Raw genomic sequence first — 14742 nt, 5'->3', positions numbered from 1 at the left:
AGGGGCTCAGAATAAAACCAAATATGTTGCATGAGAAAATAAAATATAGCAGATGAAAAAAAACTTGATATGGGCTCTTTAAAACAATGGCAAGAAACCAGGAATTTTGGAAAAAATACACTTTTTAGGAAAATGTCGCGTTCCCTAACAATAACCTTGCGCTCCCTTGCAAATGCAATGGATTTGGCAAGAGAATGCAAAGCTGTTGCCAGGGAACGCTAAATGGTTGCGAGGGAATGCAAAAAATTGGATGTGTGTACAAAATTATTGTGAAATACTGGGAAAATATTAGGAGGGAACGTGATGTTGTTGCGAATATCTTTTGTGCTCAGTATGAAATTACACACTTTGCAAGAGAAAATAAAAATAGCAGGGAGAAAAAAAAACATATAAGGACATGAATCCTTTAAACTAAAGGCAGGAAAACAATCGTTTTGGGGAAAAAATGAAAAAAAGTGTTCCCTCGCAATCATTTCGCACTCCTCTGCAAATGCAACGGGTTTTGCAAGAGAGTGCGAAGGTTTTGCGAGAGAATGCGAAGCAGTTGCGAGAGAACGCTAAAGGGTTGCTAGGGAACGCAAACGTTTTGCAAGGGAAGGCAAAACCATCGCGACGGCGCTTTGGGGGGGGGTTCAGTGTGAAAGCGAGCACTTCTTGCGAGAGAGGAAGAAAAACGAAACACGTCGCGGGTCCTTTAAAACAATCGCAAGCGACCAGAGAAAGGAGCGCAGACGCGGATGACGTGGGGGAAGATTCTCGCGCGCCCATTGGCCGCCCGGGCCGTCGATCAGCGCGCAGGCTCCGCCCCCTCCCCCAGTCCAGCAGTCAGGTTGCGTTGCGGCGCTGTTAGTGTAGTTGAGTTGTGCGGGCAGGTCGGGGTCCCTGACAGATGAATTGTTGAAAACAGGGGGAAAAAGGGAAACGGGCCATTCCTCCCCGTGCAATAAAACCATGTTTCCAAAAGGCAAAAGCTCCGTCGTGCCATCGGACGGCCAGGCTCGGGAAAAGTAAGGCTTTAAGCGCGGGTAGCCGTCGTGCTGGCGGAGCGTGTGGGTGCGTGTGTGTCTGTGTGAGTGTTTTTCGGTGCCTTCGACGCGGAGCCTATTGTTAGAGCCGCGCAGGCACGGCTGCCTATGGAGCCTGCGAGCCTCCAGCCCCGCAGAAAGTGGCCTTTCTCGGCCCTCCTGTCTGTTTTTCTTTGCACGCTTTCTCCCCTCCATCTCTTCCTAACCCTAATCCCCATTTTCCCCTGTTTTTCTCCATTTCCTGTCGCGTAAATTGATGCATTTGATCCACTTTCTTTTTTCCTACTCAAATGGAAGGCTGCCTTGAGTCTGAGGCAGGGAGAAGGGAGTGGGTTCCCACCTTCTATCCTTTCAGTTTTCCCGAAAAATCGCCGAACATGTGAGCTTTTTTTTCCCACCCTTATTCGAATTTCCCCGTTCCACCTTAAACGGTGCAGCTGTGACGTTCTGGCGCTCAGGCGCTAGAATGGAACTGCTGCACCTTTTAAGGTGGAACGGGGAAATTCGAACAAGAAGGCTGGCTCATGGGAAGCCAACTTTACCCTAAAATGCTTGCGCATGTCCAGAGCCTCACCAATAGGCTGGGGCTTCATTCTAACACTAACCTAAGTACACTGGGCTTGGCTTTTCCCCCTCTGAGTCTGACCACTGCTCATGTTTTGGCTGGGGAGGGGTGGGTAGATGAATAGATGCCTGAGCATTTTGTGATCCTTGTGCTTCATCATTTGTGGTCATTGCTTGTTGTGTGGCCACTGTTCATAACATAATGTCTCTCTCTTGTTTGTCTGATGCAGGCTGGCCCTTTATGTTTACGAGTACTTGCTACACATCGGCGCACAGAAGTCAGCTCAGACCTTTCTGTCGGAGGTGAGAGTCGGGGCCGTGGTGGGGAAGCCGTATTTGCATGCGTTCCCACGTCCTGTGGTGTGTACAGTAGGCCCTGAGTGTCCTGTCGAGCAAGACTAAACCCCCCCACCCCCCCTCTCTTGTTGCAGATTCGATGGGAAAAGAACATCACTCTGGGAGATCCTCCAGGGTTCCTGCATTCGTGGTGGTGGTAAGTGCGGAGTGACTTGGTGATGGGGGGGGGGGGGTCAAGCGACACCACACAATGTGGACGACGTGCAAGTCGACAAATTACGGGTGGGATTTGCCCTGCAGAACCTGAAGGGACATCGCTGAACACCTTAAAATATATATGTATAATATGTCTTTTCCTTTTTTCCCCTTGGGTCCACTTATAGGGTTTTTGTGGGTTTTATGTTCTAAAAAAAAGTCATTTTGATAATTTTTTAAAAGTTCGTCTCGTAAAAAAATGAGCAGGCTGTTTTTGTGACTGTGCCTTTAAGGCTGGTATCTTTGTTCTGGCTGAAAACAGTCCAGGCTGGACCACTCCTTATAACTTCAGCCTGGACGGCTGGGCCTTAACTGCTGTAGGTCAAGTGGGCAGAGTATGTAAATGCACAGACAAAATGGGCTGTTTTTGCAGTTTGGTAATAATCACGAAATTGTAGCCACAGTAATAGAAATGACTTGGAATAAGTTCTGGCTCCGTTGACTCACATTAAGCGTGAAGTAGGTTTTCTCCTTCTCCTGTAAAGTGACCATGTCAGCGAAACTGAAGGAGGTGTTCCTCTGGCGACAGATACATGTGTCAGTACCAAAAACAGGAGTATTGCTGTTTGGTGACTGTAGTGGTTCCATTGGTATAATCAATATTTGACGACATCATTGGGTTCAGTTCAGCTACGCCAGCTTATTTCGCACATCATTTCATGTAGAACCTTATTTTCTCACCTACAGTGAGATTAGCCAGACAGACTAGCCGAACCAGCGGGAACAGCACGGTCACCACACCGCCATGTTCACTGTGGTTATAGTTAACGAAATCTGACACAACCTGATTTGATGCAGTCCGTTCCATGTCTGACCAAACCGGTTTGTTGGAAAGGAATAAGAACGCACTAAAGATCTCCAAGGCGAGACGCCGTTCGGGCAGCAGGCTCTGTAGGGGCCAGGGCCTCCAGGCAATAGACAATGTCGACCCTGGTTTGTTGCATCAAGCAAACATTGGGGTTCCTACCAAGCACCCAAAGACTGTCTATGGCTGGTCAGGATCCTCAGTGTTCACAGTAAGCCAGCCAGTGAATGGTTAGAGCCTCATTTGCATTTTGCAGTTTATGTGAAGTAATATTGAGAACAGTTGTGGACGTAAGCAGCTGATCTGTCTCTGGCCTGTTTTTCTCCCTCAGTGTGTTCTGGGATCTGTACTGTGCGGCTCCAGAGAGGAGGGATTCCTGTGAACATTCGAGCGAGGCCAAGGCTTTCCATGACTATGTGAGTACTCTCAGTGCTTATTTTCACCATCCTTTATCTGGACAGCGATCAGCAGTCGGCTTCGTACTCCTGACTTACAATATATGCGGTATTCTTACACGATATATTAGATCGTCTTATACCTACATGCATAGATACATACATGGATACAGTATTTAGAACATAATGCTGCTGTTTTACTCCAGGAAGTTTGTCACCTTCACTTTCAGTTTCTGGAAGCTGCTTGTTGCGCAGTATGTGTGCACAATATATGTGGTGTTTGTATTCTTGCGCAATATGTTGTGCTTCTTATACGTGTGCAGTGCATTAGGCAGCCTAAATTCCTCTGCTCTCATAGTCAAGTTCCCAGAAAGGGGGCTTTGGAGTAAAACCATTGAAGGATCACGTTTGGTTCCCTTAAGTGCATTTCAGTGGGGGATCTATTAGCCTGACTCCTCGGGACCACCGGTGGTTCCAAAGCGCACTCGGTCATGTTCTTCATAACCTTCATACTCCATAAGCTCCGTTCAGAAGCTGGGCGTCGTGTGAGGCTGTAGCTCTTCTCTCCAGTCTAATAGACGGTGATGTCATTTTAAACCCTTATAATAAAAGAAGCTGAACTTTGTTTTTCTACTGAAAGTCGACCCGTTTTTCCCCAAATCTGGGCTCTAAACTATAAACAGACGGCGTCTCTTCAGTGATCTGCTCTGGAAACATCACTTTTAGAAAATAACACAAAGAGCGGCGGAGATTTTTGGCTCTCAGCAGTAAATTGTGAGCATATAGTGACATGTGGAGATCAGAAAACACACGTTCTGTGTAAATAAAGATGGAAAAACCAAAATATGCCTTGGAGCACAAGTGGGTCGAGAACTTATTTTAATGAGATTTACATCCAAAAGTTAGAATAAGTTCTGTACATGTTAATCGTGTAGCTTAGAACCATACATCCAAGCCAAAAACCATCTAGGGACCTTTATGTTTAAGAGCGTAGGTGGTTTCACAGCCGTCATCTTCATTTATTTACTTAATTTTTAGAACTACAGTGTATGTGCACAGCGTATACCATGTTCTCGCGCTGTTTATGGTGTCTGTCCCTATAAATACGTGCGTTTCACAGCATGTTAAGTAGCCTGTATTACCGTTGGCAGTTTGATCCACCTTGACTTTTCAGGTTTTAAAGAACCTCCACATAATGGCGTAACGTGAAGTTTGTGTACCAGTTAGTTATTTATTTAGGAGTGTAGGTGGCTTAAGTCATCATTTAGATTTTTATCTACCTTAAAACTTCTATGTGCACGATATTTACAGTATTTTTGTTCTTGGACATTATAACGTGCCTTGGCTTATACAACACATACGGTGTACATTACATAAAGCATTACGCTTAATGTTAATAGTTCCAGATTTTTTTTTGAAGCAAAGCCATAGAAAAACAGCCTTTAAGAGGATGAAGGAAAACTTTTTAAAATGATAAGTGGATTTAAAGCACCGTCACGTAATGTAAATGTTGTATACCTCCAACTATATAACTAATATCGCTGTTGTCCAAAGAAGACCTCATATCTCCCAAATGGTAACTTTACAGGAGAAGGAAAAAATTCATTTGACTTTTAATGGAAGTCAGTGGAACCAGACATTTTTCCATTTTTCCAAGTCATTTCGAGCCGCTTCTTTTGGTCCCTTCATTATGGAATTTACACACAGTGTGAAGGATCAAGCATTTTCAAATGATATCAAAAGCTGAATCTTCTTATTTTCCTTTTAAGAATGTGGTTTTGAGATATTGTAGTAATGAAATGTCATTTAAAACTCAAATCGAGACCTACCTGCCTTCTCAAATGTTTTTGGGACCCCTGGCCACTGCTATTTTGGTCACCCGTGCTCCAGACTTTGTAATATACTGTATAGTCTGTATGTAGTAAAGTGTCTTTAATGCCACTTCTTTAACTCAGTGGATCGACTGCCTCATCCCATACACTGCTTGTTGACTTACTACACATAAAAAACCATCTGTAGTGTTTGTGTAGTTCTGTGTTTACCGCTCTCAATATAAATGCCCTGGCCGGGAGTCGCCGGCACTGATAAGCATCAACAAGGGCTGTTGCACCCCACCCAAACAGTCATGCAGTGTGCACGATTACTGTGATCCAAGTTAAAGTTGGAGCTAGCGCCGGGCCGGCCGTGCTACCGCTTCACTGGAGAGCTTACAGCATGACGTTCCTTCACCACGTGACTGGCGCTCGTATGAAGTGTGCAAGGAGGTAAATCAAGTGGCTGAATGAGCTTAAACCGTTTATGCAAATGCACTTGATTGGGATTCACGTGCGCGGAGGGAGGTTTGTGAAGCGAGTTTGCTTGGAGGCTGTGGCTAAGATCTCAGCTGGCTGTCGAATTCTGGTTCAGGTTCGAAGAGAAGTCGGCCCACCAGGAAGCGCTCGTGTCGCTGTGTTGTGAATAACACAAACCGAAGCGCCGATGTTTTTGGAAGCACGGTCGTGCACAGATGTTATTTATTGTGGCAGCTATACAGCATTTTTAAGCTAAGTTTATCAGGCATTTATTTATTTATTTATTTATTACTGAGTATAACAAAGAGAACACACAAATTGGGGTGCCATTACTTTTGCACAAGCTACATTTTAGGTTTCAGTATTTTACCAACGTGTTAAATTGAGCGCACGAATCATAATTGTGCCGAAATGTGTTGCCTTAGTGTAAGTTTTCACTTAAAGTCAACAAACAGATGATGTGAACTTCAGCTGTATTTGGTCGGTGAAGAGATTCTTGTATTCATTCTATCAGTGCTTCTTGCAGTTGGGATATCTAGAGGCCTGATATCCGAAGCTATTCAGGTTACATTTACAGTGCAGAGCCGTGTTTTAATTTGTACACCGCACTTGCTGGTACGTCAAAGTCCTGCAGTCCACTGTGTTGACTTCCAGTTAGTCTTGATGCCAGGCACCGTGAGCACTGCTGTGGTGAACTACTCCGAATCAGTGTGGAACCGAGTGGAGAGGAGTCTGGCTGATGTAGTCCGACTCGGAGAGTGGTTTAAGCCTGTTGGCTGCGCCTTTAACCACAGCTGCTCTTTTGCGTTCAGAACGTGAGAAATTAAAAATACACATTTTTTTTCTTTTTTTTTTTTCTTCATTTAAGGATTTACTGCATTTTATACAACAGCTCCCCCCACGTGAGCTGATTGGTTGATGTTTTACCATAACGTCACACTTTTTTTTTCCACCAACACTGTGTTACTCCGCTGAGACGCTGTTGCTAAGCAACGACTCTGACAGCTGTAGGAGGCGCTCGAGCCATCTGAACGTTTTTACTTCTTACTTTGCCCCAAACAGAAAACAGACACTGTTAAGATCACATCTGACCGACAGCCGATTTGGTAACAACATTAATACTGATCTGGAAAAACTGACCAAACTGAGCTGAACCTGATATTGGGTCAGTTTTATGGGTCAGTCTGATTTGGTCCGACTCTGAAGATCAGACACGTTTGGCGAATGGTGTTGGGTTCATTTCTGGCTGATTCCAGGTTGTTCAGCGGTTCTTCTGTCACAGCTGCCGACTGAAAAGCTGACAGTTTGGGAATTTAGTGTAAGGAGCTGGAGAACGAACTGCCGGCTGAGCAGCGAGTGGGCGGAGCTCGTTACTCTGACGAGCAGCTCGTTAAGGAGCTATAATTTGGTGAAGGAACTGAACATTAAAACATATTAAACGCCGCGTTCACGGCCAGTTTATTAACTTCTTACTGTATTTATTTAACTGTATTAAAGCAGTAGAGCACTCGAGGAGTGAGTTATCACCAGTAACGTCACGGCTGTGATGATCCACGGCCACCAGATCACAGCTGGGATGGTATTTCATGATAACACACTCCCTCTCGGGCTCTACTGCCTTAGTCTGAATCGTGTTGATATCGGCAGGTATTTGTTTTAAAATAATGTTTAGATTTGATCAATAATTCAAACTGACGTTTGACGATGTGTGATTCTTGTCCTCTGGATGAGCAGAACATTTACGCAGTGCTGTACCAAAAAAAAAAATTGCATTTGAATCATTTTGCTTCATTTTTAACCAACGTGTTTTTCTTGATGCTGCTGCAAGTAAATTTAGTCCCTATTTCTACTCTTTATTTGGTTGGTTTTCAGTTTTTGACCATTTGAAAATGCCTTTTACAGTGTAAATTTCTTGATGAATGGGCCAAAAGAAACGGGCCAAAATGACTGGAAAAAATTCTGCTTCCATTGACTTGCATTAAAAGTTCGGTGTGTTTTTTTCCCTCTCCTGTAAAGTTCCCATTCTGGAGATACGAGGTTTTGATCCTACAGCAGCGGAATAGTTGTGTCGCTATCAGTGTCCACAGATGTGTACGTGGAAATTTCAGCTATGAGCATCCTCTGCAGAATTGCCTACAGAATGCTGCATTTAAATGGACCGTTTTATAGAACCCAGCAAGTTGTGTTTGTGCCATGCTTGTCCAGTCAGATGATTTACTGAATCGAGGCGACTGTCGTGTTTGGACGTTGGACTCTCTGGGCTGGTTTTGGAGTCGTGTTGTGCATTCTGGGGCGAGAGGCAGTGGCTGCCAGGTCCCATAGCACACCAGTCTTCTATCTCTCTTGTTGTTATGGTGCATTTTATGGACCAGCAATGTCACTTAAATGAGTGAGGGGGGGGAAATGAGACACATTTGGCGTCTGAAGATGTTTTGTACGTTTTGTGAGGTTAAGGCAGCTAAAAGGTAATGGAAGCTTATAGCAGACCAACTGTTCATCTTAAATCCTGATTTTTGAGGTTTTTTTGTCCAGGTTTAGTGTTGGAAACCATATAAGCGTTGAAGTTTACCGTACAGCTCCTCACAGTTTCTGATTTCTTTACAGCCAGATTATGAATTGTGTGTGTTTGGGTTTGTTTAGCTTTATTTCCAGTACATTTCCAGCCATTTCTTACCCAAAATTGCAGTAACAACATTACTGGCTCTGTAATAGACCAAACTGGTCTATTAAATCTCAGAAATTGAACCGACTAAAGTGCTACTTTGAAATAAAGAAACTAGTTATTTGGCGCAATTTGACGCACGTTATTTACACCATAAATCCGCAACCAAAATCCTTATGAGGGATTTGTTAACTGCATATTTGGGGCAGAAATCTGCCGATGCCGGTTGTGCATCTCTAGTTTCCATTGTGCCAATTGGTGGGGTTTAAGCTTCCATTGCTTGTGAGCTGCATTCACCTCGTAGCTCCAGTGCAAAACTGAAGAAGCACCTTAGCTGATCACCTTCTTTTGGGGTTAAGGGAGGATTTTCTGTTCCTTTCTCCCTGTCTGACTGTGATCTGGCCAAACTTGGTGTTGGCCTTTGTCACGATGGGATTGATTTAGCTCCCTGGAAGCGCGCAGAGGTTTGATTCGGGTCCGTGCGATCGGGAAAGGCCTGGTGTTGGCTCGGCCGTGTCTTTGTTCGCGCTGTGGTGGGGGGCCGTGTCTCTGGGCTTTGGGCTCCGTGCTCTCTGGGGGAGGTGAAGGAGAAGGGAGGGAGGGTGGGGGAGGAGGCTGTAGCTGCAGCGCTCTAAACAGAAGCCATGTTGTCTTCATGCTGAGCCCCAGGGACACCCCCGCACCCCCACCCCAGCCTCAGGGTTGCCATGGGCGGGGTCAGAGAGTGATTGATGGCTGTCAGGAACCGGGGGGCAAGCAGATTGAGAGGAGGAGGGGAGCTGGAGAGGATTTATAGAGGAGCTGAGAGAAAGCTGGCTTGGTGTTTATAGGACGGTCCTGTGCTTTGCTGAGCTTTGTGTGGGGAGTTTTGAGCTTTGTGTGGGGAGTTTTGCTCATTTTCGCAGTAAAACGGGAAAATTTCAAAGCAAATATATCTACCGAAATCAAACTGACCGTTTTCCCACCTTTCCGCAGATCTAGCTGGCCAGGAAAATGCTTAGTGTCTAAAATATAATAAAATGCTGCTTTAGTTTTGCACTGGAGCTACAAAATCATTAGAAATAATACTGGAAAGACTGTAAAGTGGCATAAAACCTCATCCCACGTCTTTTTCTCCCCCCAAACCTGAAATCATACGTCACAAAAGCCAATTGAAATATATGCAAATCTGCATACACGCACACTTAAAGATGGTTCTTCAATGGTTGAAAGAACGATGAACACTCGAAGAACCCTTTGCATGATGAAAGGGTGCTTCAGATTGATGGAGAATGTTTTACAATGGTTCTATGTAGAACTTTTTCAAAAAAGGCTCTATGGAGCACCAAAAAGGGTTCTTCTATTGTTACGATGTCAAGCCTGTAACATTAGAAGAACCCTTTTTGGGTTCTTTTGGTTTGAGAAGGTTCTGTATAGAGCCATACACATGCACCATCACTCTGAAGATCACTTTCACGATGCAAAGAACCATTTAATCAGGCAAAGGGTTCTTTGAGTGTTCGTGGTTCTATATGGTACCTTTTTCAGAAGATGGTTATTTTCACAAGATTAAAATAATTATTGTGATTGTGATTCAATGATGGGAGTCAGGCTCTTGGATAATAATTATAGCAGACGTTTGAGAGACTCTTATTATGGATGCAGGTACAATATATCATGGATATCTAACTTTAAACGAATAAAGCTTGTTCTTTATACACTTGTCCTGTGTACTTGGCTTGATGTCCCGGTCTTCTGTCTGTTTGCTCTGTCCAGGCAGGTCAGTCTGCGAATGTGCTGGTGTTTGTGCTGCTCAGGCTGAAGTGATTTGCATGCAGGTTTATTGTCTGTCAGTAGATTATGATGTTTGGGTAGAGCAGGTTGCGTCTTGTTAAGGGTGCTTGTTATTTGAACTTTTAAGGTCACATCTGACCGACAGCCGATTTGGTCCGACTCTGAAGACGAGACGATGCTAAATTCCCAAACTGTCGTCACCACTGAGCAGCTTTTCAGTCGGCAGCTGAGACAGAAGAACAGCTGAACAACCTGGAATCAGCCAGAAATGAACCCAACACCATTCGCCAGACGTGTCTGATCTTCAGAGTCGGACCAAATCAGACTGAGCCATAAAACTGACCCAATATCAGGTTCAGCTCAGTTTGGTCAGTTTCTCCAGATCAGTATTAATGTTGTTTTGTTCCAGCCGGTCTGTAAAGCTTCTTACAGCCCGTTTAGTTGAACACCATTCGCCAAACTAAACAGGCTGTAAGAAGCTTTACAGACCGGCTGGAACAAAACAACATTAATACTGATCTGGAGAAACTGACCAAACTGAGCTGAACCTGATATTGGGTCAGCAGCGAGTGGGTGGAGCTTTAAAGCATTAAAATTATAAAATGTTTGAAAGGAACCTATTAGTGGCTTCACTGTAATGTGTGTATATAATAGTATTAAAAGTTCTGCTTGCTTTAGTCCTGTTGAATAACGTCTTTTTTGTTGTTTTATGTATTTATTTTTATTTGTTTATATAATTTGAAAGCAGTGGCTGCTTCTTGCCTTGAAGTTCTTGGTGATGGAGCAATAATTAACGTTTGTTTATGAAACCTGTTGTTGATCCAAAATGCTGCACAGCGTAGAGAGGAGATTGAAATAAGAGTTAAAGAGGTCGTTCAAAGTCAGGGTCAGCCCCACAGCTCAGCGCAAGGACGATCGCAACACACCGAACAGTCGCCCACACTTTACCTGACGTGTCGTTCTCCTGCAAGGCTGCCGTTGTGGATGTGGGCTGGGTTTGGTGTTTGTGTGGTAGCCTGGGCCGTGTGCCGCCCCCGTCCCCTGCCTGTGGTATTTCACACCGCTCCCTCACCGGCCCTGCACACACACCTCATACTGAAGTGTGACCTGATGCTGAAGGGGTGCGGCGGCTCAGAGGGGGGGGGGGGGATCAGCCTCGGCCTGTTTCACTCATCAAAAGGATCAGTGAGAGAACTCGAGCGCACGTGAAGTTCGTTATCCCGCCTAAATCTGCTGATAGCACATTTCCCCCTCTTACCTCAACTGAAGTCAGTCAGCCAAGTCAGTTTTGTGTCTGACGTTCTTCTCTAGTTTTGCTGAGAGCTGCAGGCCTGATGTGGGTAACAGTAAAAGTGGACAAAAGTACGGTCACAGTTCAGGCTCTGAAGTGCTTTCATCTCAGTGTTTTTATCTCTAACATATTTTGGTCCATGTTTATTCAGTGTCAAACCAGAGGTAGCAGTTAAAGTGAACCAGGAAGGGAACCAAATGCAACTGGCCTTCTTTTTGTGCTCACAGTGTAAGTGACCTATAAAGAGGACTGATTTCTTTCTGGCCCTTTGGGATCGCCGACCACTTCTTGTTCAGACCACAAGTCCATTAGAACTCGGACCTCTTTCACAGCACTCACGGTGCGCAGCGCTCGCCAAGTGGGCGGCGTTCTCTGATTAAATCCGACCCATCAGGTGAGGAGAAGAACCACCAGACCCGCCTGCTGCTCTCCTATTGGCCGCTCTGAAATGATTGGCTCAAATGCATCGCACAAAATTGGGGAAATGGCCCTGCCGGTCCGCTGTGGTGGGCTCCGTTTTCGGCTCCTCACTGAAGCTCCACCCGGCGACGTTTCGTTCGTTCAGCGGTCGGTGAGAAAGCAGCTGAAAATTGCTCGAACTCGAGCCTTTAATACGGTAAAATCTCGCGAGCTCTCAAATCTGATGGCTTTACTATGTCAGTGCTGCTCCCCGTCTCCTTTCAGGGACAGACGCTATCCTGAGAACCCCTTATGAGTGACCCTTGGTCTGTTTTTCCTGCTGAAGACTGGCTGTGTGTACGGCGAGCCTCGGGGACTTCACCATAAAGCAAAGTGGGGACGTTTTGTTTCCACAATGCACAAATGAATCGACCCACAAAACGAACTACAAACGAGCCGAGCTGCGACCGCCCCGTTTTGGGGGCTGTTTAGAGGGTCCGAGTTCGTTCGACGTGTTCACATATGCAAAAGAAACCATGACTCAGTGGTCTGAGTGCACTTCAGATGCTGAAACGGCCCAAGTGTGAAAACACTGCTTCGTCCTCTTAACGCCGAGGCCGCCAGATTCGGCGAACGCAGGAGATCGTTTAGTTTTCCGTTCTCCACGAACATTTAGCTCCACGGTTTAAGGAGGTAGCTCTCCCTGAACACCCAGTCTAGCTGGACAAAGGGGTATCGTTGAAACGAAGCGTTCACACAAAATCGTTTAAATCGAATTGTTTATAGAGAAGTTTACCACAAACCACTTTCCCCTCCACTCCACTCCTAGAGGAGAGCCAGACTCTCACATGAGCACAGAGGCACTGCCTTTACTCCGCCTCAGTGAAGACTGACTGTAGAATTTGTGTAGCCGGACAGCAGAACGAGCAGAGCACAGACTGCACTGATGTATTCTTTATTTACCTGATTAAAGGAAAATGGCTTGGTGATGGATTTTGACGGGAAAATATGTCGGAGTTTTATTTTTTTATCTTTTCTATTAGCAAGAAAGTTTATTAAAACATTGAATTCTTGAATGTTGTTCGTCTTTATTGTCTTCATTGTTGGTTAGCAGATGCATAAAACAGCGTCCAGCTAAACTTAACAGCTAACAGCTGCATGAAAGTATTTTGGTAATGTAGTGATTCATAATCAGATTATTCGACTGTTAAATGTGTCATTACCCTACTTACAGGGGAATCCCCCCAAAGTTTCATATGTAAAGTCAGACGACATGTCTAGGTGTGTTTTTTTTTTTTTTTTTATATTTTTTTTTATAGTAAATAAAATGGCTATATTTTTGTTGTCATGGTGACCCCTGGTTCCTGTGAGCACCGCTGTAGTCGATACAGTCTAGAGTCTCTATGATCAAACAGATCACTCTGCGTGACTTTTTACTCCTCAACAACTGAAGTATGTCACTTTTGAGATTTTGACGTTTCTTGCCCAGTGAGCGGTTCCTTTACACGCCTTTTGTTTTTCCATTTATTTATTTATTTACTTATTTATTTTTGAGAGTCAACAGGTTAGAACCTTCCCACAAAATGTAAGATGTGTGCTCTGCACTGCCCTCTGGTGGAGAACACAGTTCATATCTCATGTACACCAAGCAGCCACATCATTAAGTCCATCTCCTTGTATCTTTGCAGTTTGTCCACTTTATCAGCTCCACTTACTGTATAGCTGGTCTCTGTAGTTCTACAGTTACAGACTGTAGTCCATCTGTTTCTCTGATACTCTGTTACCCTGTTCTTCAGTGGTCAGGACCCCCATGGACCCTCACAGAGCAGGTGCTATTTGGGTGGTGGATCATTCTCAGCACTGCAGTAACACTGACATGGTGGTGGTGTGTTAGTGTGTGTTGTGCTGGTGTGAGTGGATCAGACACAGCAGTGCTGCTGGAGTGTTTAAACACCTCAGAGTCACTTCTGGACTGAGAACAGTCCACCAACCAAAAATATCCAGCCAACAGCGTCCTGTGGGCAGCGTCCTGTGGGCAGCGTCCTGTGGGCAGCGTCCTGTGGGCAGCGTCCTGTGGGCAGCGTCCTGTGACCACTGATGAAGGACTAGAGGATGACCACCACAAACTGTGCAGCAGCAGATGAGCTGTCGTCTCTGACTTTACATCTACAAGGTGGACACAGTTTTATAAACTCCAGCGTTTGACCCGATCTGCTCTACTGTGGTCCTGTGGGAGTCCTGACCACTGACGAAAAGTGCTGACTGAAGTGTGAATGAGGTGGGTCGGAGCCGGAGGACACTGAGCTGTGCTGTGATCTTACAAAGCTGGATTTGAGTAACAGGGCGTCAGCTGCACTCGTACAGCAGCGTCTGAGCGTCAGAGCTGATTGAAGATCATGTTACTCCCAGTCTGGAGCTGATCACAACACAGCCACAGATCCAGGATCAGCACCCTGACAGCCAGACCAGCAGTGTTTACGCTTTACCTTTCATAAGAACCATTTTAGCTTCTGTTTACTGTGATGTTTGAAAAATGCTACAGAAGAGAAATTGGGGATTTACTTGAGATGGAGAGCTGATGTTTCACACTGAGGGATTCTAATTTGATAGTAATGTAGAGGCATGCAGACGTGGTTCTCGCTCAGAACCGTTTCCATCTAAAGAAAATAAGGCTAGAAAAAGTTGGACTAATTGGACAGAATTTTTTCTTTAGCTTCACGCCTTTCATTTTCTTCTTTCGTGCTTCTTTTCTTCTTCACCCATTTCATGTTCTTATTCCTGTTATTTTTGTTTCTTCGTCTTATTTTCCTTCCTTCAGCCCAGATTGTTGCGCTATTAGTAATCGTTTAAGATTAAGTGACCCTAATTAGTCCCACAATTTCACCTCCGCCATTAACTCATCTGTGCAGTGAAGCACCACATACACACTTGCCCAGAGCCGTGAGCAGCCCTATCCGCAGCGGGGTTGGGGGTTAGGTTCTTTGC

General features: G+C 45.0%; 1 protein-coding gene across 2 annotated transcripts in view; it reads left to right on the top strand.

The window, feature by feature from the left end:
- The first annotated feature begins 823 nt into the window (after positions 1 to 823).
- The window catches only part of ssbp3b (single stranded DNA binding protein 3b), a 24468-nt gene continuing 10549 nt past the window's right edge, over positions 824 to 14742 (top strand). Inside the window, exons 1-4 of one of the 2 annotated variants that reach the window (XM_017717791.2) lie at positions 824 to 1007; positions 1820 to 1892; positions 2021 to 2082; positions 3278 to 3362. In XM_017717791.2, coding sequence (XP_017573280.1) covers positions 952 to 1007; positions 1820 to 1892; positions 2021 to 2082; positions 3278 to 3362 — 276 coding nt within the window. In that variant the 5' untranslated portion in view covers positions 824 to 951. The remainder of the gene's footprint in view (positions 1008 to 1819; positions 1893 to 2020; positions 2083 to 3277; positions 3363 to 14742) is intronic. The other variant, XM_017717790.2, reaches the window with a different exon arrangement.

The sequence above is a fragment of the Pygocentrus nattereri genome, chromosome 28 (genome assembly GCF_015220715.1).
Source record: "Pygocentrus nattereri isolate fPygNat1 chromosome 28, fPygNat1.pri, whole genome shotgun sequence".
Lineage (NCBI taxonomy): Eukaryota > Metazoa > Chordata > Actinopteri > Characiformes > Serrasalmidae > Pygocentrus > Pygocentrus nattereri.
This window is presented reverse-complemented; position numbering and strand designations above follow the sequence as displayed.